Source organism: Pyrus communis, chromosome 11, assembly GCF_963583255.1.
Source record: "Pyrus communis chromosome 11, drPyrComm1.1, whole genome shotgun sequence".
NCBI lineage: Eukaryota > Viridiplantae > Streptophyta > Magnoliopsida > Rosales > Rosaceae > Pyrus > Pyrus communis.
Window position 1 is genome coordinate 8039059 of NC_084813.1, and position 25128 is coordinate 8064186.

Below are 25128 nucleotides of genomic sequence, written 5' to 3' on the forward strand. Positions count from 1 at the left end.
ATTTTCAAACGTAAATTTGAATCACATTATTAGTATCGCTAGCTCATTGTGAGGTTAAACTCACTCCCCTTCCTCTTAATGTAGATAATATCGTTTGTTCAAAATATCAGAGGAAATTACATTTTCATTAACACCTACTTTTAAAAAATGCAGGTGTGAAATCATAGTCCCGAAGATTTTTGTTAATTAGAGGAAATTACAAACCAACAAAAATACATAGTCCTTAGATTTTGCATATGCTTATAAGTAATTGCTTACTTCTTATATTGCCAATTGATTTGATGATGCAACTTCAACTTTTTTCATGGTATCAATTCAGGTTGTCCCATGTGTGAAGCGCAAGAGCCACATATGCTCCACGTCACCTGATTTGTGTTGTCCACGTGCTAAGTTTGAAAAAGCGCCACATTAATTTCAAATGGAGAAATGATGACTCTTGCATGTGCTTATAAGTAATTGGACTACTCTCTCCATATTGTCAATTAATTTTCTAGTGGAACCTCAACTTTCTTCAATAAGACATGATAAAATCGCTGCACATCAACTCCTTTCATTTTGTGATACAACCATGTATAAAGAGTCATACATATTCGTTTGTAGGTGAATTCACACCTACTTTTTAATAAAATATTATGTTAATAAAAATATTAGAGATCATATTTTCAAATCATATTGTGTAGACCGCATGATGTGGAGGATGATAATTGAATTATTTTTTTTAATGCTTTAAAGGAGGAGTTGGGTTTCTAGTTCTACCCATATGTTCTTGGTTTGAAACTCCCCCCACTCAAAAATTATTTTAATTTTTCTCTATCAAAATTAACACAATTTCATAATGTTTGATCCTTAAAGTCTTTCTCTAGGGTCCAGACCCCAATATACTCCATTCTCACAGCTTATAATGTTAGCAAACATTAGAACCACTTCTAATGTGTGCGATTCTCTTTCATGCACTCCCATTCCTGTTTTAGAGAGAGAGAGAGGGGGGGGGGGTTGTATTCATTTGTAAATTTTAAGGATTTTAAAAGACTATGGTATTCAGTTAAAATTTTAAAAGAGTTAATGAAGTTTCATAATATTTAATTAGGATTTTAAAGGATTTCTTTTTACAAACGATATATTTATATTAACACATGAAGGAATAAAATGATATCGAACTTGAAATTCATGAGATTTGAATCTAAGAACTCTCATTTATAAATGATAAGGAATACAGTTAGACCATAGTACTACGTGTCATCATTTTAAGGGAGTTTATAAAGGTCCATATAAATTTAGAAGTATTCACTAAGAATTTTAATTGAGACTCAAGCAGATAGCACAACCACCAACCGTACAAGCATCGACGGCGCATGGCAAGAGTAACTGAGATAGTGAAGCGGGAGGACATGGAGGAGAGATATGTAAGGTTTCAAAAAGTGGGGCTAGGCTGGAGTCGCATAGAGAGAGCGAGAATAGAGAAATGAGGAGTCGCAGATAGCAAAACCTCTTTTTCCCTACCTTTTCATCAAGGGTAATGATAGAAAGTTAGAGAGACCAAATATTTAAACTGAATGATATGACATGGTTGTTGATGATTGAATTATTTACTTCATTGTTACATTGAAGTGCTTATTTCATATTGATGACACATCATTTAGTTTGCAAATTTAGTTTAAAATTTAGTTTACTTAGCATTATCTTTTTATCAATTATGTCAATTAATTTAGGCCAAGAATTGTAAGGAGATGGAGATTGAGGTTGTTGGGGGACAATGCGGCGGAGAGATATGGGGAAGACTGAAGAGATGATTTCAATTTTTTTTTAATTGTATTTTAAGTAACTTGATTTAAATAAAGGAAGATTTTCTTCTTTTTTAATTTGATCCATTTGGTGGTTGTGAATTTTATTAAGCGTAATTTTTTTTTCCTTTTTTTCCATTAATCGTCCATTTTTATTTTTAAAAAGTAATAATACTTTGAATTCTTTTTATTCGGTATAGTATCAAACACAGTATAATAGTATTATTGTTAGTACAATACTGCATCAAACATCAGACTAGTTTAGTCAGTAGTATCCGGTGACTATTTATCATGTCCTACTGAAATAGTTAGTACAGTCTGAGCTACTAAACGAGACCTTATTGTAGTATGTTTAATATTGGTAAAAAGTGCATTTGATTTATTTATTTATTAATTAGTAAATGAAATAATTAATTTAGGACAAGATTATTTTAGTAATTAAATTTTTTTTTTTTATTCCAATTCAAGTAGATTAGTAAACAACTTATATGAAATCATTACCATTCATTCTTTGATTCCACAACACTTTAGTAAACAACTTCAATAAGATATTCTAACTTCTTCTCATTCCAACTATTCCTCAATTCAATTCCTCTCATTTTGATTACAGATTGTAAAAGAGCCTCAGTAAGTCTTCCCTGCTCATGGAAGGGTGGACTGCTGTCACGAAACCACCAACTAGTCTTTTTTTTAAATAAAAAAAAACGTTTCCTACTGCACTGAATATATAATATATTGACAATATATGGGTATCATACGGTAAATATACGGTCAATAAAAGGTGGATACAACAATTTGAAGATGTCAAACAAAATGAAAATAAATTAAACCAAAATTTGGAAACTTAAGGGAGAATGAGTGAGTGATTAAAATAAAAAATTGGAAGAAAACAAGTCATGAAGAATCACGAAACCCAAAGAAGAGAGGATACCTATGAGTGAAAGAGAGTTACCCTCTTCTCTAAGTTTGATTTGCATTAGTCGATAGTGATAGTGAATTTACTATTTTGCCCCGAAACCCTATTTTATTCCCAACAAAAATAAAAAATAAAAAAAATTTCTTCCATTCGTTAGAGTTCTTCTCACTGATGTGTGAGAGTTTCTCGGATCCGTTCATCTTATAACCGCTGACCTTAACTATGACCAGAAGTCGATGGCTAGCAAAAACACAAAGAGAGGCCTTATTTTGGGTGGAGAAAGTTTGATCTCCTCCTCACTCTAAAAATCCCTTCAAATCCAAATACAAATTTTGAAGTTTTGAACAAGTCAACTTTTACCAAGTGAAAATATGTCTTCCAAGTTCCAACAGCTTAATGGTAAATTGAAATTGAATAATTTCTAACAGCAATTAAAATTTGAAATCTCACCACAAAAAACTACCAGATGATTCTCAACCATACAAGGCGTAAATCTCAACTAAATCAAAATAAAAAAAATAAAAAAAACAAAGCTAAGCCACACACTCAATGAACTGTCTTTTAACCTTTTGCAGTCAAACCAGTCAAAACCCTTTGCGGACAATATTATTAATTTTAAATATATTTATTTACTATTAAATCAGTTTTCATTTTCCAATTTAATTTTTCCATTAAACATTATTAACCAGCAGCAACAACAACCTCCACTTTGCTTCTGTGTCAGATTTTCAAATTGTGCCCAATCCCGCTCACTCTTCCACTCTCTCTCTCTCTCTCTCTAAAGCTCAGAGCTTTCTCTCTCCACCTCTCCTTGGAGGCCTTTGGAGTATTTAGGGGAGAGAGAGAGATTCATTCCTTCAGGTCAATCTTCAGCCCAACAATGCAATATGTGTGTCTATACACATCAAAATCTATGTATGTAATTCAGGGGTTTCCTCAATTTTTTGTTTTGTTCTGGAGATGAATCGATTAGGGTTTCAGGGTTTGTTTGCATTTTTTGAAATTCTTCGAGTTTTGGGTCGTTTGACATTGTTCTGTGCGACCAATGTATGTTCGGTTAGTGAGAAAATGTGGGAAAGAAAAAGGAAATAAATCAATGTTTCACGACTCTTTCTTTCTTTAATTTTTCTTGTTTGATGAAAATTTCCACTTAACAGAAGCTGGGTTTTACTTCTTCTATTTGGTTTTTTGTATAAGAAAAGAAGAAATTTCCAACTTGGCTCACATTTTCTTTTGTGTTCTCCCATTTTCTTGGGGATCAAACGGGTCAAGGTGTCAAATTTAGAGATCCTGAAATTTTAAAAATTGGGTTCATAGCAAAAAATGATTTTATTTGGAACTGCAAGACAGCTCGATGCTTTTGCTTGATTGCTGTGAATTTGTGGGTAAAAAAGCAAATGAGCTCAGTTTTTCAGTCCTTTTATGTTTTTTAATCCCACTTCTATCTGATCTGAGTAGCTGAAATTTGAAAATTCCAGATTGTAGTTTGTCTCCTTGAAAACGAATTTACTGGCTGAATAATTTTTAGCTATATATTCATGCTTGTCTCTGGATTTTCCTTGCATTTCATTCATACTTTTGATTATTATGGTCAATGTACTAGTCTGAATGAAATCCAGTGAACATCAAATTTCCGTTTTTTCGGAAAAAATCTTGGCATGATGCTTTTCCAAAGTTTGCTCAACATGTTTATCATTTGAAACTTGAATACACACACACACACACACACATATATTTGGGTATAAGCTGAATCAATATTTTCCATTGATCTGCACTTTATGACAAAAATGGTTAATTTAATAATTATCCATGTAATTTGGCACTTTGGGACTACGTAGAAAGATCATTTGGGACTTTGACTTCTATGATCATTGATCATCATTCAAATATTTCTTATATCCTGATACGGACGGGATCTTGTGTACCGTATGATTAGCTATATTTCATGTTTGTATCAGATTCAAATTTTATGCATTTTTGTACGAATAACTTTATTTCCACCAACATGGTGTACTGTTCTACTGCACTAAAATAAAAAAAGTTCTGTTGATTTACATATTTTCGTGCTTATCATGGTTTTGAATTTCATGAGATGCATTGCATAGCAGTATCTCTTAATATCTCCTTACAAATGTCATACTTCCTGCTTGAATTGTTAGTCTGTGGTAGTCTTGTACTAATTACTCCACTTCTTCTTGAATTTACTTGGCCCTGGTTTTATTGCAGGTCACACTGATTGGTTCCATTTGATGTGGTGAGCTGTTTCTCTCTCAACTCTGCAAACATGAAGAGAGAAAATATGGTCACTGCAAATGTTAGGGAGCTTTCTGGTAGAATAACACGTGCTCGAGCTGCTGCACTTCATGCATCTGGACATATTCCCCCACCAAAACCACCCACACAACAGAGTCAGAAGCAGGCTTTGCGAACAAATTCAAAGAGATCTGCCACGGATGAGAATAATACAAAAGCTGCTGGTAATGCATGCATCCAACACAAGAGGAGGGCAGTACTTCAAGATGTGACCAACGCTCTCTGTAAACCTTCATATGGAAACTGCATCAATGCAACTAAAATTCAGGTCAATTGCTTGTTAGTTAGATTTTGTCCATAATAAGTAGTCAGGTTTCCTCATAAATGTTGAGTGAATACAATAAATGCTTGGTCTATGTTAGTGTACTGCTAATTTAGTTGCCTGAATGTTAATAATTTTACAAGACTGAGGGAAAGAGACGACTCGCAATTCTTTAGATTTTTCATGGTATTAGTTCGCTTGAAGGACCATTTCCAGATTATAATTTCCATTTCTCAGTATCTTCCTTGTAGCAAAGTTTTGTAGGCATATATGTCTATATATTCACATCATGAACTTTACCTTTTTTATTTTTTTATTTTTTTATCCCTCAAAAATCTGAGTTCTGCCTCTAATTAATGCAGGCTAAAAAGAGTAAGCCAGCTAAAAAGGGTCATGCAAAGCTGACGGAAATGGCCCCTTCTGTTGCTGTAGATTCAAAAACCAATGTTGTCCAGGGAACAGTAAAACCAGAAATTAAATCAGATGAATTTTGCCGCTCAATCAATGTGGAAGATGGCAACATACTTGTGCGGCCAACTAAGGATGTGAAAGATGTTAGTCAGTTGGAGAATCAGAGTTCTGGAGTGAATCCAAAGTTCCAAAGCCCTGCGTATAAAGGTTTGCATCTCTTTAATTTTCTCTCCTCCAAACATGACAAATCAATGCAAGCTTGAGTTGAAATGCGACAAAAGAGTAACACTACATAGGAGTTTATATATATCAATGTATTTCCATTTCACTTAATGTACAAAGGATAATAGGCTGATAAATAGCATGATTAGACATCACTTTGCTGATTAGCTGTAATTACCATAATTCAGTAGTTGTTATATACTGCAGAGCTCAAGGGCTATATGAGCTTGGAAGGTTTTATCTGAGGAGGTTTCATTCATTTCTCCTATTAGCAATGAGGTCATATGCACTAACCACTACAATAGAACATAATCATGTTTTCTGTAAACTCAATCCAACTCTAAAAGTTTGAACAAATATAGACTGGAAGGTTTGATGGTGTACTGGTTATGTTCATGATAGTTGTTGTCCTTGAGAATTACATTAAACTAGTTATTGGATAATGATGAGAAAGAAGTTGTGGTTCAACATGATTCACAAATTACTATATAAATCTTCCCCTTCCAATAGTATGCTTCACCGTGTCGTGACATTATATGACCCTTTGTACTTCTGAAGACAGTTGATCCATGTCAATGCAATACAATGATTTTCTGAGCTACTTGAGTACTAGATGCCAGATGATAATGTTTCTTTTTAGGATCTTCTGTGGCTTTAGTATTCAGTAGTTTGTGACCTTTAGTATTGTATTGTTGCAGCAGATAATGGTAGTCTTTCAGCGGACATGGTAACATCAGGCAACCAGCATATTGTTAACATTGATGCGGATTACAAGGACCCTCTATTGTGTAGCCTCTATGCCCCTGACATCTATAACCATTTATCTGTTGCAGAGGTTTGTGCCGTTGATGCTTTTTTATATGTACGGCAGTCCCTTTTTAGGAGCACCAGTATTTTAAATATGTATGCATTACAGTGATTAATTTATCAATTGGATACCAAAGCTACACATTTATGGACAAGATGTAGTGATACTTAAGACACATTGAATTATCTAGCTTAACAAGCATAATGGCCTCAAACCGCAATGATGTAGTGATACTTAAGACTCATCTGAAATTCTGATACATGATTTCCGGCAAGCTGTATTATTTAGCCTCCTATCTTCATTAGAACATTGTTTTGTTGATTGCCTAGTACAGGTTAATAGATAAGCCATAAAGGATATTAAAGATGGTTCCTTTCCATACTGTGCAATGAAAATAACCGGAAATTTTCCTTTGAGATAGAATCTTTTGATAACAAAATGAAAACTATTTATAGATGTTGTTGGAAGAGAACATTCAAGTGGCATAGGTTACAATTTCATCTTTAGTACGAAACATGTAAAACAAACTTTTGTTCCTTATACCAGCTGCCGAATTCTGATATATTACTCAGGTGGACAGCCTTTATTGCATAAAATACATTAACCTGTATCATGAAGTGAAGTTGTATATATCACATATTTTTAAAGGAACAAAAGATTCTCTTAAAGGAGGTGGCACTTAAGAAAATAAACCATTTTGAAGCTATTATTTTTTAGATTGTCTAAGCCTTTTGTCATATGACGGTGTGTTCTGGTATATATTAGTTCATAAGCTTTAACAAATTAGAAACATAATTGGTTGATTATAATGCAGTGCTGTGCTAAGCTACAGTGCTATTTGACTTCGTGCAATTCTTGGCACAAGGAAAGGTCACAAACCTATTAAAATGCATGTGATCTTTTGCTCTCGTTTTGTTTCCAACATAGCACTCAGTGCTGGTGCCTTTGAGCTTCCATCTTTCTATCTGGAAAACTAAATTTTATTTTTGACAGCTTGAAAGAAGGCCATATGCTGGTTTTATGGAAACTATACAGCAAGATATCACCAAAACTATGAGGGGGATTTTAATTGATTGGCTTGTAGAGGTTCGATGGTCCTTTATCTGGTTTTTTTTATTTTTTATTGATAGTCTACATAGCTCATTTATCTGACATGAAAATAGTGGTTGCAGTTTAGGCAGCTAGTTCATGCTACCGTCTACAATTAATTTCGAGTTATATTAGTGAAGATATTGCTATCATTTAGTACTATATAGAATTAATTCATAATGGATATTTTCAAATTTATCGTTGATGGACTGAACTTGAATTTTCAATCTTCACGGAACGCAAGTTATTCTTGGTAAAAGCTTTGTATCTTGCTCTGAAATTTGTCCCACATTGTGCCTTTATCAAATTGGTATGTAAAGAATCGAGTAGTATATCAATGGCATTTATATAACCCTTACTCCCGATTGATCAACAATAAGCAGTTTCCTGGTCCATACAGTGCAAGTTGTTGACTCAGTAATTGCCTTGTGTATTACTGGAAGGTAACTGAGGAATTTAAATTAAAAAATCTGTTATCTATTTATTTTACAATATAGCTTTGTCTTATTTTTGTTCTCTAAAGTAAACGCTTCCTTACAATGCCCATGATTTCACTTTCATGTTATGAAATGCTCACTATTAGTAAAGGAGATGGCATTGCATTTGCGTTTACCTGATATTGCTATCCTGCTTATAAGATTGTTATGTCTTTTGCATTTTGTACTGTAACTTTTGTTCACTCACGACTTGTTTAGCAACATTTGCATACAGCTTGCACAATAAGTCTTATATGAAGCTCCTATTCCATTACAGAACATAGCCGTGAACATGAATGCATCTTATTTTTTATTCAATGCTATAATGATGTATTATGCTTTATATAAAGCGTGTGAATACTAATAGAGTTAATTTGACAAAACGATAATGGTTTCAGGTGTCAGAGGAATATAAGGTGGTGCCAGATACGCTTTACCTCACAGTTTATCTCATCGATTGGTTTCTCTGTCACAATTATATTGAAAGGAATAGACTTCAATTGCTTGGCATCACTTGCTTGCTGATTGCCTCGTAAGTATTCATGCCTAATTACCTATAGCAGAGTTAACTGCAATATCTTGTTACAACTTACGATTCTTTATAATTGTGTTTTTATTTTATGCAATCACTGTTATCTGTAAGTCCTAATCTTAGCAGTCAAAAATATGGAAACCTAAAATTTTCCAAAATTGTCTCTCAACTGGTTGTATTAAAAAGTGAATGATCAATGTTGTTGGTATTTTTAGATCCTTGGTCACTCAGAAGTCGGAAGGAGTTTATTTGTCCAACATGTTTGATGTTGTTGGTTTTCTTCAATTTACCTCTTCCATTTCAACCAAGGACCATTAGATGGGAAACAAGAAACCTTAACCAAAATACTGCATGATGGTTGTTTAATACGAAGTTTCATAAGGTTCATTCAAATGCCTTGTGCGGCAACGGCAAGGGAAATATATGTTGGATGAAATATGCACCGACACAATAAAGATTATTCTATAACTGTAGAAGATTTGTAGACTAATACGATAAATTGATTTAGTTATGAATCTCTTGCAAGTGATTGTATAATACTGAGTTTCAAAGGGTTCATTCAAATTAATTTCGCAGACATAATATCTATCAAATGTTGTTTATTGAGATAGCAGATGTGGTTCTTCTCATTTTAATCTTATTCAGGAAATATGAAGAAATTTGTGCACCACGTGTTGAGGAACTTTGTTTCATGACAGACAACACTTACTCGAGAGAGGAGGTATGTCATTGTCCGTTCTTACTCCAATAGACAGGTTAAATTACAAGAATTTATATACTGATGAGGAAAACCCTCTTCCGAATGAGGAAATGCTTGCTAGGGGATGCTCCTAAAGTAGTATAATGTCTGCCTCTGCACATAAATAGATGAGATGAAAATGATCTTGTAGGATCGCGCAACTTTACAGCTGGTAATTTCATTTTCTAATATCCTTTTGTCCCTGCTATACATGGGGAGAAGGCAGGATGCCTTTTATTTCCATGTCAGACGTCTGAAGTTTATGAGAAAAATCTTTAACCCTGACCCTCCCTCTCTTTTTATACTGAAAACCGAAAACCTGTGGCAGGACTTGCATGTGTTTATTTTGTAGTTAAATCCTTAAGGGTTTTTAGGCTTCAGGTTTATTCTACCCTATTAAAATTCTTTCATTGCATTCCTAAAAAAAAAAAGAAACATTGCAGGTACTGAAAATGGAGAGTCAAGTACTGAAGTATTTTGGTTTTCAACTTTTTGCACCAACTACAAAAACGTTCCTCAGGAGATTTCTTCGAGCAGCACAAGCTTCTTATAAGGTACCGTGATTAGTTAAAGTTGCTTTTGGCCTTGGGTTACAGATGCCATGCTTTTTATTTATTGACCTTTGATTTGTAGAAAGACGTACGTATTGAATCATAAATTTTTTGCAGAGTCCTAGCCTTGAACTGGAGTACTTGGCCAATTATCTTGCTGAACTAACTTTGGTCGACTATAGCTTCTTGAATTTCCTTCCATCTGTCATTGCTGCATCAGCTGTTTTTCTTTCCAAATGGACCTTAGATCAGTCCAGCCACCCATGGGTTTGTCTTTCTCCCTTCCAGTATCATTATTTCCTCCAGCATGTTGAATATATACCGGAAATGTGACTTCTGTTGTGTAACTCCAACAGAATCCAATACTCGAATACTATACCCGTTACAAGCCATTGGATTTGAAGATCACAGTTCTTGCTTTGCAAGAATTACAGTTGAACACTAGTGGTTGTCCTCTGAGTGCCGTGCGCATGAAGTATAGACACCAAAAGGTATCAAATAGCACAAATTTGAAACAACTGCTAACGCTTCTAAACTCCTTATGAATTTTCGTTACACCAGACTTGGAACGTTATGTGAGTTTTGACTAATGATGTGGTTTTTGTTACGGCAGTACAAATCTGTGGCGGGTTTGTCATCCCCGAAACTCCTTGAAACGCTATTTTGAAGATGATTTTAAGGGAGAGCTAACAGAGACTGTGACATGTACACTTTCCGGACAGAAGTTTCCTGGGGTTTTTTTTCAATCACACTCCAAGAGGTTGTGCTAGACCTAGACGTGCCATCTTATCCCCTCTTCGTGCTGTTTACGTTCTTTTATCCAATTTCTTACTTCTTGTTCATAGATTTTCCGACCTGGGTCTGTGCTACAAGTGAACTAGGGTTGTCTGGCCACTTAAGTATGAAACTTGGTTACATGAATTGTTAATAGTCGTCGTCGTTATGTTGAGTTCAGTTTAATCCAGCGCGTAATCAGGTTGTCCTCGGTTTAATTAAGTTGTAAAGTTTTTCAGGACCCTAATTAATTAATGAGATGTAACTTATGCAGCCAAAGCTGTTAATCTAATGAACCATATTTTTGTTTGAATGCAAGTTTCCTTGTTGCATGATCAGAACTAATAGTCTTACATAAGCCTAATGAGATTGACTTGGATTTGTGGTCAGCTACCACTCTCCAATACTCGCATTAAAAAGGATATAAATCAAATTAAACCTTTATGTTTGATTCAAAGTGCATTGGTCGTCGGACTTTGCTCACTTAGAGTATTGATTTCTAGTTGAAAGTTTGTGAGTATTAATTCTTGAATTTATCACAATATGAAATAATGGTCACTTTGGATAATATTGTTTGAACTTCCATCCAAAATATAGGGCTTAAATGGGTAAATAAAGAATGGAAGTTTTGTTTAAGAGGGATTAGAATAGCTATTTCTCTAACCTAATTCACATCTATAATATTGGTATATACCCTTGGAGGTGTAAGTAAAATAAGATGACAGTTGAGCTTTGTATCTCCAAGGGAGGTAACTATTAGATAGCAAAGTTACATTGCTATGCCATGCAAGAAACACACGTCTCCAACGGTGTTAGTAAGTTGGGTTCCACAATATATTTTATTTAAAAGCACTCTTTTTGTAGATTTTTATTTTTAATTTTTTTTAATTTTATAAACGATAGTGTTAGGAAGTTCAATTTTTCATTGTAAAGGGAGGAGGGAGATTGGTGGAGTCGAACCACGCCCCAAGGAGAATAGGAATGATTGCTTTTCGACGTTGCGATAAAATGTCATCTACTTTGTTGAATGATTCAGAAGTATAGTTTAATAAAGAATTTAAAATAATAATAATTTATAGAGAGAGAAAATTTGAATAATTGGTTGAAGAATGAGTTGAAGTGACAAATTTTTTAAGTAGCATAAAAGTGTCAAATAGGTAGTAAAGTACACTTCTTAAAAAAAAATTGTTGGGGAAGTATAAAAAAAAAAGATGGGATTTTCCTTTTTTTCTCTCTACCTTCAACTCAAACAACAAAAACCACAAACGCCAGCCCTAGCCTTTGGTTGGGTGCCAATGGCAACGCCATTTCCTCCCTACTTCATTTTTTTTTCTGCTTCAGTTCCTAATTGAATCATTTTCTCCTACTTCCTTCCTTCTCTTCTTCCTTTTCTCTCTTCTCAATTTTCCATTGAGTTTTCTCTCAATTTTCCCTCAGCTTGTCTCAGATTTGGCTTCATGCCCCTTCCTCGGCTTCCCCGATGTTTTCCATTAGTTTTCACTGCCTTTTGTATTTTAGTTTTCCTCCCTTCCTCTTCTTTGGCCGTGCTTTTCCTTCCTCTCCTTTGCTTCCCCTCCTCTTTTCCAACCCATAATCATGAATTAGATTTCATAGTGTTGCACTCGATCTTGACATAAGCCTATACACCCACAGTCTACTGCTGAACTGGCATGTCGGAATTTTGGGTGAAGGGTGGAACAATTCACGTTGGAACAAGGGTGTTTTACACACCCCTTGCCCTCCCCTCCTTTTGTTACTTGTGGTGACTTTCTTTGCAAGTGTGGTTATGGAAGTGGTTCTTAATGGATTGATCTTGCGGAACACTCTCAGATCTAGATTTTAGTTTGGGGTTAGGGATGAGGCAGTAGCGGCTACGGATCCGTGGCTTCAGTTTAGGGTTTTTCTGTTGTTGCTTGCCCTTGGTAGGCTTAAGTTTGTGTGGACCTCTCATTGTATATTGGTTGTAACTCTTCTTTTACTTGGTGTTGAAAATGCTGATGGGTAGTGAATGCCCACAGTGTCTTGGTGGAGTTTTTCAATGCCCTCACAGATTGATTTTTAACATTGGCATTGTTTATGACTACACACACACCTAGTCCATTCCCATAACAAATTGAAAACTGACTTTGGGAATGCAGGATATCATATTGTCAAAAGTGTGTTGTAAATTTCAAATGTAGTAATACAAGTTGCTCTATAAATAGAGCACTCGACTGCAATCAAAAGATACAGAGAAATATACAGACAGAACGAAAGAAAGATCAATAACATCATCTATTCCTCCGTATTTATTTGTTATCCTCTTGTACTATAGTTTTAGTGTGACATTTTACATCTACCTCGTACCTACCATTAAAATATTATCTCTCTAACTTTGACATATTTATAACACGTTATCAGCATGAGTCTCTAAATATAATTATTCTTTCATCTCTTTTCGCCGAACGAAAGAAAGAAAAAAAAATGTTTTCTTTAAGGTTTTTACTGTTCAACTTCTTCCTTTGCCTCAACTGCGCGGTATACCCTCGCGACGAACTGTTTGCTCCATGCCTGCTTTTAGTTCTCAACCTAATAGTTACATACATCTTTGATTTCTTGTTTGGTTTGGATATTGATTACTAACCCAGTGTTTATTTATGTTAATTTTACTGCAATCCAAGATGGTGCGGTACAATCGCCCATCTTGAACTGCAAATTTATTCTTATTGTGATCCAAGACGGTGCAGTATCATCGCCTATCTTGGACTGCATATTTAATTTTACTGCAAATTTTAGGTGGAGCGGTATAATCGCCCACCCTACCCTACATATTTAAATTTGTCTGCTGTTTAATTTTATTGCAATTTTAGGTGGTGCGGTATAATCGCCCACCCTGCTCTGCGTATTTAAAATTTTCTGCTACTTGAGTTGTGCGGAATAATCGCCCATTCTATGTTGCATTATTTCAATGAGAATGGTGTAGTACAATCGCCCTCCTCATTCACCCTGAAAATCTCAAGCCAGAAGTTTCAAGTGCTTATTATTTTGGCCTGAAGATCAAAATGAAAAATTTGTAAGAACCAGAAGTTCTAACATTATATTCCTTTAGGAATACATATTATTGCAAATTCTTACACATCTCATTTTTTTTTCAGAAAAGAAAATGACGAACTTGGCGAAACTTGAATTTACTGCCATGGATATTATCGGGAAGAATTACCTGACCTGGGTATTGGATACCAAGATCCATCTGGAAGCAGGGAATCTTGGAGATACCATCAGGGAAGAGAGCAGCTCATATTCTCAAGATCGGGCAAAGACCATGATTTTCACTCGTCGCCATCTTGATAAGGCGCTAAATAGCGAGTACTTAACAGTTGAAGATCTGTTAGCTCTCTGGAATGCCTTGAGAAACAGATACAATCACCAGACAACGGTGATTCTTCCAAGAGCTCGCTATAAGTGGACTCATCTGAGGATCCAGGACTTCAAGTCAGTGGCAGAGTACAATTTTGCGTTGTTCAGAATTACCTTTTAGATGAAGCTCTGTGGGAATACTATTACTGCGGAAAATATGCTGGAAAAGACTCTTAACACATTTCATGCCTCTCACGTGCTCCTGCAGCAGCAGTATAGAGCGCGAGGCTACACTGAGTACAACCAGCTGATATTTGTGCTCTTAGTAGTTGAACAGAACAATGAGCTCCTGATGAAAAATCATCATTCCCGACCTACTGGATCTGCACCATTCCCAGAAGTGAATGCTGATTCCCTCGAAGTGAATGCCACATCCTCTGGTGGTGATAATCATAAATGAGGACGTGGCCACAAGCGAGGTCGGTGGAACAGAAAAGGCAAGAATCATGGAGTTCAGTTTCACAACCAGGTTCCGAAGCATAATTCAGGCCCGAGCTTCAAAAATATGAATCGCCACAAAGGCAAAACTCATATGAACAATGCTCACAGGAACTCTGAAGGAGCTTGCCATAGGTGTGGTGGTAATGGGCATTGGGCGCGTACTTGTCGTACCCTAAAACATCTGGTGGATCTGTATTAAGCCTCATTCAAGGAGAAAGGTGTTGAGACCAATTTTCTCGACCAGGCTAGACCAATGGATATACCTGATCCAATGTTTGACTTATCAGGGTAGTTGAGCACAACCCACCTAGATGTTCCAGACTTTATTGTGAAAAGGGGAAATGAAGTATACCGGTCCGATTGAATCATTGATGTACTTTTATTATGCTGAACTTATAGTATTTCAGATTCAATAAAAATGGCATGTAAATTTATTGTTATAACTTGCTTTTAACTCTGATTCTCTTACTCAGAGAGCATGAATAAAAACTGTGGTTATTCTCAGAATATGAGAAATGGCGAAGATATTTGTCTTGCAGACAGCGCAACCACACACACAATACTTCGTGATCGAAAGTATTTCTCAAGCTTAATACTTACAAGAGTAGGGGTAACAACAATATCAGGACATTCAGATGTAATTGAAGGCTCAGGGAAAGCCCATATTATGTTACCAAATGGAACAATATTTTCCATACAGAATGCATTGTATGCTACTCGATCTACTCGAAATTTGTTGAGTTTCAAAGATATACGTTTAAATGGATACCACATTGAAACGGAAAGTGCAGAAAATGTTGAGTATCTATGCATTACCTCTAATGATACCCAGAAGCGTACATTGGAGAAGTTGCGTGGTTTGTCGAGTGGATTGTATTATACATACATAAGGACAATTGAATCACATACTATCATGAACCAGAAGTTCATTGATTCAAAGGTTTACATGCTTTGGCATGACCGTCTGGGTCATCCAGAATCCACCATGATGTGTAAGATCATTACCAACTTTAATGGACATCCATTAGTGAGCAGACACATTACTATCTCAAATGATAACCCTTGCAAAGCTTGTTCTTAAGGGAAGTTGGTAATTAGACTATCACAACTAAAGGTTGATGCTGAATTCCCATCATTTCTGCAAAGAATTCAAGGGGATATTTGTGGGCATATTCAACCATCATGTGGATCATTTCGATATTTTATGGTTTTGGTTGATGCATCTACTTGATGGTCACATGTTTGTCTCTTGTCTACTCGGAATGTAGCCTTTGTGAGACTTCTTGCTTAAATAATTAAGTTACGAGCATAGTTCCCAGATTATCCCATTAAGTCAATCCGACTTGATAACGCTGGTCAATTTACGTCTCAAACCTTTGATGATTATTGCATGACATTAGACATTGATGTTGAACACCCTGTTCCTCATGTCCATATTCAAAATGATTTAGCAGAAGTATTGATCAAACGGCTTCAGTTAATAGCTCGCACTCTGCTTATGAAAACCAAATTGCCAGTCTCTGCATGGAGACATGCCATCTTACATACTGCATCATTGGTTCGATTGAAACCTATAGCCAACCATCAATACTCCTCAGTACAACTCGTGTTTGGACATCAGCCAAACATTTCACATTTATGAGTTTTCTGTTGTGCTGTTTATGTGCCTATTGCACCGCCACAACGTAATAAAATGGTACCTCAGCGTAAACTGGGAATTTACGTGGGTTTTGATTCACCATCCATCATTAGATATTTGGAACCCTTGACAGGTGATATGTTTACAGGTCGTTTTGCTGATTGTCACTTTAATGAGACAGTCTTCCCGTCGTTAGAGGGAGAAAAGATCGTTCCAGAAGAACGGAAAGAGCTGACATGGGTTGTTCCCACCTTGTCTCATTTTGATCCTCGCAACATTCAATGTGAAAATGAAGTAAGAAGGATCGTTCATCTTTAAAGCATTGCCAATCAAATGCCAGATGTATTTAATGATGTTATGAGAGTGACAAAATCACATATACCAGCTGCAAATGCACCTGCAAGAATTGATGTTCCTGTTGGACAAAATAAAGTGGCAACGAATGATTCATTTGATGCACGCCTGAAGCGTGGTAGACCCCTAGGTTCTAAAGATTCAGCCCCTCGAAAGAGAAAGTCGAGGGCACAACTGAATCCAAATAAAATCATTTAGGAAGAGAAAATGAACGATAAATCCATAATTCATGATTCTGGACTTCCAGAAAAAGAAAATATCCTTGATGAGACACATGTCCCTCAAGAGACAGAAATACATGAAAGTAAAGAAATCTCTATAAATTATGCATGTACAAATGAATTGTGGGATCATTATGAAATAATCATCGATGATATGTTTGCATTCGCAGTAGCCACTGAAATCATCTTAAGTGATGATATTGAGCCCCACTCTGTTCATGAATGCAAACAGAGACAGGATTGGCCTAAGTGGAAAGATGTTATCTAGGCAGAATTAAATTCCTTGGAAAGGTGGAATGTTTTTGGACCAGTAGTCCAAACCCTGCCTGGTGTAAACACCGTGAGTTACAAATGGGTATTAACAAGGAAACGCAATGAGAAAAACGAGATTGCAAGATATAAAGCACGACTCGTTGCACAAGGCTTTTCTCAAAGACCTGGAATTGATTATGAGGAGACATACTCTCCTGTAATGGACGCAATTATGTTCCGTTAATAAGTTTAGTGGTTTCAGAAAGACTCGACATGCGACTTATGAATGTCATCACCGCGTATCTATATGGAGAATCAGATACTGACATCTATATGAAAGTCCCAGAAGGACTTAAGTTGCCTGAAACAAGTAACAAAGCACAAGGTATACTCGATCAAATTAAGGCGATCATTGTATGGGCTAAAACAATTTGGACGAATGTGGTATAATCGTCTTAGTGAGTATTTGATAAAAGAAGGGTATATCAACAATGTCATTTGCCCTTGTGTGTTCATTAAGAAATCCAATTCTGGATTCGCTATAGTGACAGTATATGTTGATGATATGAATCTAGTTGGAACTCTTGAAGAGCTCAATAAAATTGCTGAATATCTGAAAAGCGAATTTAAAATGAAAGACCTTGGAAAAACAAAATTTTGTCTCGGCCTACAGATTGAGCATTGTGCTAGTGGAATTTTGGTCCACCAATCAGCTTACTTTGAAAAAATTCTAAAGCGATTTGGTATGAACAAGGCTTATCCACTTAGCACGCCAATGGTCGTTCATTCTTTGGACATTAAGAAAGATCCATTTCGTCCACAAGAAGATGATGAACTGGTCCTTGGTCCAGAAGTACCATATCTGAGTGCAGTAGGTGCTTTGTTGTATTTAGCACAATGTACTAGACCAGATATAGTTTTTCAGTTAACTTGTTAGCAAGGTATAACTCTGTTCCAACAATTCGCCATTGGAAGGGTATCAAAGATGTATTGCGATACCTTCGTGGGACAATAGACATGGGTCTCTTCTACTCAAAGAACTCCACAAATAACCAGGTCCTTGTTAGATATGCAGATGCTGGTTTTCTCTATGATCCGCATAAAGCCCGCTCACAAACTGGATATGTGTTTAAGAATGGAGATACATTAATCTCATGGCGCTCAATCAAGCAAACATTAGTTGCTACATCTTCAAATCATTCAGAAATACTTGCTTTACATGAAGCAAGTCGTGAATGTTCTTGGTTAAGATCACTGATCCATCATATCCGGAATTCATGTGGTCTAACTTCGAAGATAGACAATCCAACTGTCATCCATGAAGATAATGCAGCCTGTGTTGCCCAAATGAAGGAATGATTCATCAAGGACGATAAAACTAAACACATATCTCCAAAGTTTTTCAGTGCACATGAGCTTTAGAATGCTAAAGTTATTGAAGTCAGACAAATCCGTTCAAATGAAAATCTGGCAGACTTGTTCACCAAATCTCTACCAAAGTGCACGTTTCAGAAGTTAGTGCAAAGTATCGGATTACGTCAACTTGCCAAATAGCTAAATTCGGAGAATGCGAAATCAGGGGGAGATACATATCAGGGGGAGCATCCATGATACATGCTTGTTGTACTATTTTTCCTTCGACTAGGATTTTTCCCGTTGGGTTTTTCCTATCAAGGTTTTAACGAGACAACATAAGCATACTTAACACTATATCAACAATCCAGGAAAAGTTGTACTCTTTTTCCTTCGCTATGGTTTTTTCCCACTGGGTTTTTCCAAGCAAGGTTTTAACGAGGTAATTGATGTTGATATGTGGGCATCCAAGGGGGAGTGTTGAAAATGCTGATGGGTAGTGAATGCCCACAGTGTCTTGGTGGAGTTTTTCAATGCCCTCATAGATTGGTTTTTAACATTGGCATTGTTTATTACTACACACACACCTAGTCAATTCCTATAACAAATTGAAAACTGACTTTGGGAATGCAGGATATCATATTGTCAAAAGTGTGTTGTAAATTTGAAATGTAGTAATACGAGTTACTTTATAAATAGAGCACTCAACTGCAATCAAAAGATACAGAGAAATATACAGACAGAACGAAAGAAATATCAATAACATCATCTATTCCTCCGTATTTATTTGTTATCCTCTTGTGCTATAGTTTTAGTGTGAGATTTTACATCTGCCTCGCACCTACCATTAAAAGGTTATCTCTCTAACTTTGACATATTTATAACACATGGGTCTTTTTACTCTTTTATCTGTTTTTGTTTTTTAAGGGTATTGTGTTTTGTTTGGACTTGGTCCATCTATAACATTTGTAATTCTCCCTTTATCTTAATGAAGTTTGTTTTTTGTCCAAAAAAAGAAATTTGCTAATTGCCCTTTTTTTAATTTTTAAAATTTTTTAATTGTATTTTATTTTAATAAACGATATTACCATTAAAGGAGATGGGGTTGAGTTTTGCCTCACGCTAGTAATAATATGGTCTAATTTAGCAGGAATCGAACATAAAATCTCTCGTTTACAAGTGAAGAAGAATAAGAGTGAGCTGTAGTAATTTGAAGATGTATGTTTAAAGGAAGGAGGTGGATTGTCTGCCCTTCCATTTTCATGTTTTCCTGTTTGTATGGTCACGGTTAAGCCACGTCAACATTTTATATTCTTATTACTTTTTATTTTATTATTTCTATAAAAAATTAATATAAAATGTTGATGTGACTTAACTGTAACCACACATTACAAGAAAGTATGGTAAGAGTATGGAAATGGGAGGGCAGACAATCCACTCCTTAAAAGGAAAGAGACAACAGTAATAAATAAGGGTGTTTTAGTACCTTAGCAGAATCAAGATTTTTTTCAGCAATTCTTGCCCGCTTCCACTCCACATAACCACTGGTTTCTGGTTAGAAAACATAATCAACAGAGAAAGGGAGAGGAGGAGAGAGAGAGAGAGAGAGAGAGAGAGGGAGAGAGAGAGAGCGATGAAGATGGCAGCTGTGAACATCTTATCTCAGCCATGGCCGCCCACAACATCTCTCTATGCTTCCAATTCCAATATTAATTCTTTTTATATTTTAAATAATTATAATAATAATAAGTCCAATGCTAATAATAGTAAATTACATTCTTATCGCCACTCAGCTGTCTCCTCACTCAATGGACCAAACCCACCATGCAAGCTCTCTCCAATGCCCTCCCAATTCTCCAAGTCTGGTAATTTTTCTGTTTCCGGATGTAATTTCATTTTTTCACTTCTGTTTTTTCTACTGTTCAATGTGAATTTGATTCCTGTAACCTTCATATCATTCTGCTTTTGATTGTGAAAGAAAACTTACCAATTTTTGGAATTGAATATGGGATGCTCCTTTGTTAATTTCTCAAATAAAGAACTAAAACCAAATATTCTTGCAATATAATGTTGTTTTGTTTTATTTAGCTTTTGTGATGGGGTAATTAACATTGATCAACAAGTGCATTGTTATTTAAAGGGATTGTTGAATGGTTGATTGGCAGAAATCGGTTACTCCACCGGTGTTCGTCCTGACACCAGGGTACCCTGAAAGGAGCCCATACATGTCATAAGGTTAATTTCACTGACACACATCAATAACAAAGCCTTATCCCACTAAATGAGGTCTGTTGTATGAATACTAGAACGCCACTGTGCTCGGTTTTGCGCCTTGTCTTCCATTAGCTCAAGTACTCTGTGTCTTTTCTTAAAGTCTCTTTCCAAGTCTCCACAAGAATTTTGAGCCCAGTTTAAGTTTTGAAATAACAAATTTCACTTGGGATATTTTTGCAATAAAACTGTGTTTATTGAAGAAAATTAGAATGCAAGCCAACACCAATGAAAAGGTGTGTCCAGTTTCCAACACAATAAGTCTAAGATATTGGCATTTGGATAATGCTAGGGTGACCAAATTTTTTAAACCAAATTTACAAACCAAATGATGTGTTTGTTGATGATTGGATTATTACTTAATCGTTGATTAACGTGTTTATTTCTTATTGGTGACACATCATTTGGTTTGCAAATTTGGTTTAAAATTTTGGTCTTCCTAGCTTACCCTTGACATTTTAGTGCAGTGTGTCTAATTTCCAACACAGTAAGTCTAAGATATTAGCATTTTGCTGCAATGTGTTTGATCAGGCATCATTTATTAAAAGCCTTGTGGATGGATTCCTTCGATTTCGGTCATGATATGCTCATATCAACTTTTGAAGAGTTTGTATCTTTGGATGGACTTTTATATATTTCTGAGCTTATTAGTTCTGCTCTTATCTCTTTGTGGAGTTTAATGGGTAACGAGCTTGTTTAACTAGTTGCACTTGGGTTTTTGTATTGCCGCCTCACTTATCCATATTTTGTGTCAAGCGTTCCTATAAAAATTCTATATCTTCCATTGGTTGAAACCTGAATTTTGAAAAAAGTTCCCATCTCTTCCTCGGATTTAACTGATTATTGAGGTGTATGCGTTAGCTAGTTGGGGTGGATTATGTGCTCATGATCCCTACCCATGTTATTCAACTGACTCTAGTGTGCTTTTCTTAATTCTTACTAGGATATGACTACACTTCTTATTGAAGCTAAAGATCTCCTAACTACTGTCTATTTTATTGTTCAGTTGTATGTTGAATTGCTGATTTGGGAGAGTTAACTAGTCTTACAGCAGTACTAGTTCTAGGTCCTAATTATGGTTGTGTGCCATCTTTTGTTAGTAGTACATTCTGAATAAATTTTTTATTATTTTGGTTTTGAAGAGTACTATTTTCCTTTGATTTAACAAAATTAGAAGGAAAGAAACTTTTGTTCGTTGAAAATAAATAGTATATGGATTTAGGTTGGCAGATAGATTTACGTCGTGAATTATGACTAATGGGTCAAGCAAAATGGTCTGAATGCTGCAATTGAAATTTTGTCACTGCAAAATAATTTGTAATGGTGTCGGCAGGTTCATGATTGGTCTTCACCTCTTTCTATGTTCGGGATTCTACTTGCAGGCAGTGGATGTTCCTGGATGCAAGACAATACCATGCGTCACAACAATTCTGCCAGCAGTGATTGTGGGGAGGGTCCATTGTATTCTGTGTTTCCTACGAAGCCTGCAGCAGTTTCTTCTGTGCAGGACCTTTTTAAATTTATATGCTCAGGTCCTTTGATAGACAAATTGGGTCTGACCCCAGAAGCAGTGGCGGAGTCCATTGACAAGTGGTTGTCATATGGGTTGCACCTGTGCCGGCTGTTTCAGCTCAATGAATTGTATCTGAACGAGCCTCAGAAAGTTAGGTTGTATCACTACTATATTCCGGTATTTTTTTGGTGTGAGGATCAGATATCTCAGCACAGATCTTTGTACAAAGATGGAGATGATATTCCACCCCTAGTGGTACATCACTTTCTATTCATATTATCCCCCGTCATTTTTTGTACTTTAAGATAAGCGGTCGCCACATCAATGATTTCATTTGTGCCATTCTTATATTTTCGTTTTGTTTCATTGTGCGGTGCTGATTTTTGGTCTGTGATGCAGATTGGTTTCAGTGCACCACAAGGTTGTGGAAAGACTACACTTGTCTTTGCTCTTGGTTATCTTTTCAAAGTCACGGGCAGGTTAGCTATGAACAACTGATACTCCAGATTATTCATGAAAAATAAAGGAATTTGGTTTTGCTTACTGTATGTTCAATTCTCAGGAAGTCTGCCTCAATATCCATTGATGACTTTTATTTGACGGCAGAGGGTCAGGTATGTTTGGGGGATTTGTGTTGCATTTTTCTTTATATTTTTGTTTTCTAATGGGATATTGTACTATTTGTAGGCTAAACTAAGAGAAGAAAATCCAGGAAATTCACTTTTAGAGGTAGCAATCAATTCCTTTTCAAGTAATTCCACTGATAGTTGACATTGTAATTCACTAGGAGCTGAAAACGTTTTCTTAGCAATAACATGTCTTGTTCTTCTGTTTCTGTAGTTACGTGGAAATGCAGGCAGTCACGATCTTCCATTCTCTGTTGAAACATTGTCTGCTCTAACTAAATTAAGTAAAGAAGGTGATTCTCCATCATTCATTTTCCTCTGCTACAGAAGCATGCCTGTTTTATAATTATTCACATAAAAAATTGTTCAGGTATGAAGATGAAGCTACCCCGATATGATAAGGTGCACAACCGAGAAAATTGCTTTCCTTCTTCATTATTTCTCTAAACCAGATTTTAGTGCAAAGTGGCTCTTTATAACTTGTTTCCTGTTGCAGTCTGCTTACAGTGGAAAAGGCGACAGGGCTGATCCTTCAACATGGCCAGAGGTTGAAGGGCCACTTACAGTAAGTCTTTAAGAGGATTTTTCGTTATATCTCGCAGTCAGTGGCTTAAGTTGATGCAAATTGTATCGCCCATATAGCTACCTGATTGTATGAAGATAGATGTTTGAACATATCAAGAATCAGGGGCAGATAAATGCTATGTTGAAGTGTTTTTCAGAAGTAATAATTAGGGTTTGGATGTGAAATAAATAGGTCAATCCAAAGGTAATCATTAGGTGGTATCGGTCGGTTTTTTATAGAATAGCATTATTCACCTTGCAATTTATTTGGGTTTTGGCTGGGCATGTAGGCTGTTCTCTTTGAAGGTTGGATGCTTGGTTTCAAACCCCTTCCCATGGAAGTTGTCAAAGCAGTTGATTCACAGGTTAGAAAACAGAAAATATTTTGATTGGCTTTGTTGATATTACTTGTGCTGTGCACAAACTTCATCAGCGGTTTTCAGTATACTAAAGACGGTTCTTAAATTTAAATTTCCACTAAACAGCTAGAGACGGTAAATAAAAATCTTGAAGCGTATTATGATGCATGGTACAAGTTCATTAAAGCATGGATAATTATCAAGATCAAGGACCCGAGCTGTGTCTACCAGTGGCGTTTGCAGGTTACCTGTTCTTTAAGTTCTTTTTTCTACTGTGATTTTTTAATTTACTAGTGTTGCCCCAAACTTGCAGGCTGAGATTGCCATGAGAGAGGCAGGGAATCCGGGAATGTCCGATGATGAGGTTGCCAGTCTATCTATATTTGTATCTTATAAGCTGTCTTCAGAATCTGCAGTCGGTTCCATAACCTGAAACTGATGTTTTCTTTCTGAGAGCTCGATTTTGCAGGTAAAAGACTTTGTTTCGCGATACTTGCCAGCGTACAATGCCTACCTTCCCACCCTTTACTCTGAAGGACCAGAAGGGTCGGACCCAAAGCACCTCATTGTCGTGGAAATCGATGAGGGAAGGAACCCTATCCTTGGTAACTAGGTGAAATAGTTTGAGAGATGAGATCCATTGAATCCCAATTTTGATTTATTGGAGATGTCATTTGGTAGGGGTGGCTGGTCTTACAGAAGCATCATGTAATGAAAAACATTTCAATGTAAAGAAATATTGTGCAATTACAATTCCCGCCAGTATCCATTTGGCAAATTGGTAATAAAACTTGTAAAGGATTCGCTGCTTGCTTGTTCAAAATCTTGTGTCGCTACCCCGTCTAGCCGCCAGCCGTAGTCCTCTTCTCCTCCCTTTTCTTCTTCCGTTTTCTTTGCCTCTCCGACAGCTTCTGTTTTCCCCTGCCTTTTGGTTCGGTCGTTATTTTCCTACAACCCCTTCTGCATCTGTCACTGTGCCCAGTCCCTATTTTCATTCGCCCCCCCCCCCCCCCCCCCCTTCCTTCCACCTACACGATTTGCCCTAATCCACTTCATATCTTTCTTTCAATCGGCTTCATCTTTCATTGATCCAACAATTCGGTTCATCACCCGCTTATTCTCAATTCAATTTTTTGCAATTACAACGCGATTTCTCGCAGATCTCTCTGAAGGTGTTCAGAGCTTCGGCTCGGGTGTTTACACCACCTCCTTCCTTTAGGGTGTCTTTGATGGCACAGATGCTAGTGCGTTTCTTCCCACTGGTT

General features: G+C 36.3%; 3 protein-coding genes across 5 annotated transcripts; all 3 read left to right on the top strand.

Annotated features, from left to right (window-relative positions):
- The first annotated feature begins 3398 nt into the window (after positions 1–3398).
- On the top strand, positions 3399–11161 carry LOC137708888 (cyclin-A2-4-like). Of its 2 annotated transcripts, none has more exons than XM_068448049.1 (11): positions 3399–3612; positions 4924–5278; positions 5635–5890; positions 6604–6740; positions 7707–7799; positions 8677–8810; positions 9456–9531; positions 9993–10103; positions 10218–10367; positions 10457–10591; positions 10714–11161. In XM_068448049.1, exons 2-11 carry the CDS (start codon positions 4982–4984, stop codon positions 10765–10767), a joined length of 1443 nt encoding a protein of 480 aa, XP_068304150.1. In that variant the 5' UTR covers positions 3399–3612; positions 4924–4981; the 3' UTR covers positions 10768–11161. The 2 variants fall into 2 exon arrangements, with proteins under 2 accessions (XP_068304150.1, XP_068304151.1); XM_068448050.1 differs by having other exon boundaries at positions 6607–6740.
- Positions 11162–14016: 2855 nt separating this feature from the next.
- LOC137708964 (uncharacterized) lies at positions 14017–14670 on the top strand. Its single transcript, XM_068448119.1, has 2 exons — positions 14017–14289; positions 14392–14670. The coding sequence occupies exons 1-2, from the start codon at positions 14017–14019 to the stop codon at positions 14668–14670; spliced, it is 552 nt and encodes a 183-aa protein (XP_068304220.1).
- A 5416-nt stretch (positions 14671–20086) lies between these two features.
- Positions 20087–24686, top strand: LOC137707894 (D-glycerate 3-kinase, chloroplastic). Of its 2 annotated transcripts, none has more exons than XM_068446829.1 (12): positions 20087–20395; positions 22184–22569; positions 22714–22793; positions 22877–22928; positions 23002–23043; positions 23155–23233; positions 23311–23342; positions 23437–23505; positions 23795–23869; positions 23990–24106; positions 24177–24227; positions 24333–24686. In XM_068446829.1, the coding sequence occupies exons 1-12, from the start codon at positions 20164–20166 to the stop codon at positions 24474–24476; spliced, it is 1359 nt and encodes a 452-aa protein (XP_068302930.1). In that variant the 5' UTR covers positions 20087–20163; the 3' UTR covers positions 24477–24686. The 2 variants fall into 2 exon arrangements, with proteins under 2 accessions (XP_068302930.1, XP_068302931.1); XM_068446830.1 differs by having other exon boundaries at positions 20266–20395; positions 22135–22569.
- The last annotated feature ends 442 nt before the right edge of the window (positions 24687–25128 follow it).

What these genes read in the sequence shown, in the direction of transcription:
- LOC137708888 (XM_068448049.1), top strand. Translation starts at nt 4,982, where the DNA reads ATGAAGAGAGAAAATATGGTCACTGCAAATGTTAGGGAGCTTTCTGGT. An exon ending in TCAATGCAACTAAAATTCAG is followed by an intron (nt 5,279 to 5,634) that starts GTCAATTGCTTG and finishes TAATTAATGCAG; the next exon opens with GCTAAAAAGAGTAAGCCAGC. An exon ending in ACCATTTATCTGTTGCAGAG is followed by an intron (nt 6,741 to 7,706) that starts GTTTGTGCCGTT and finishes TATTTTTGACAG; the next exon opens with CTTGAAAGAAGGCCATATGC.
- LOC137708964 (XM_068448119.1), top strand. Translation starts at nt 14,017, where the DNA reads ATGACGAACTTGGCGAAACTTGAATTTACTGCCATGGATATTATCGGG. An exon ending in GATACAATCACCAGACAACG is followed by an intron (nt 14,290 to 14,391) that starts GTGATTCTTCCA and finishes ATTACCTTTTAG; the next exon opens with ATGAAGCTCTGTGGGAATAC.
- LOC137707894 (XM_068446829.1), top strand. Translation starts at nt 20,164, where the DNA reads ATGAAGATGGCAGCTGTGAACATCTTATCTCAGCCATGGCCGCCCACA. An exon ending in AACTAAATTAAGTAAAGAAG is followed by an intron (nt 23,234 to 23,310) that starts GTGATTCTCCAT and finishes AAAATTGTTCAG; the next exon opens with GTATGAAGATGAAGCTACCC. An exon ending in AGGTTGAAGGGCCACTTACA is followed by an intron (nt 23,506 to 23,794) that starts GTAAGTCTTTAA and finishes CTGGGCATGTAG; the next exon opens with GCTGTTCTCTTTGAAGGTTG.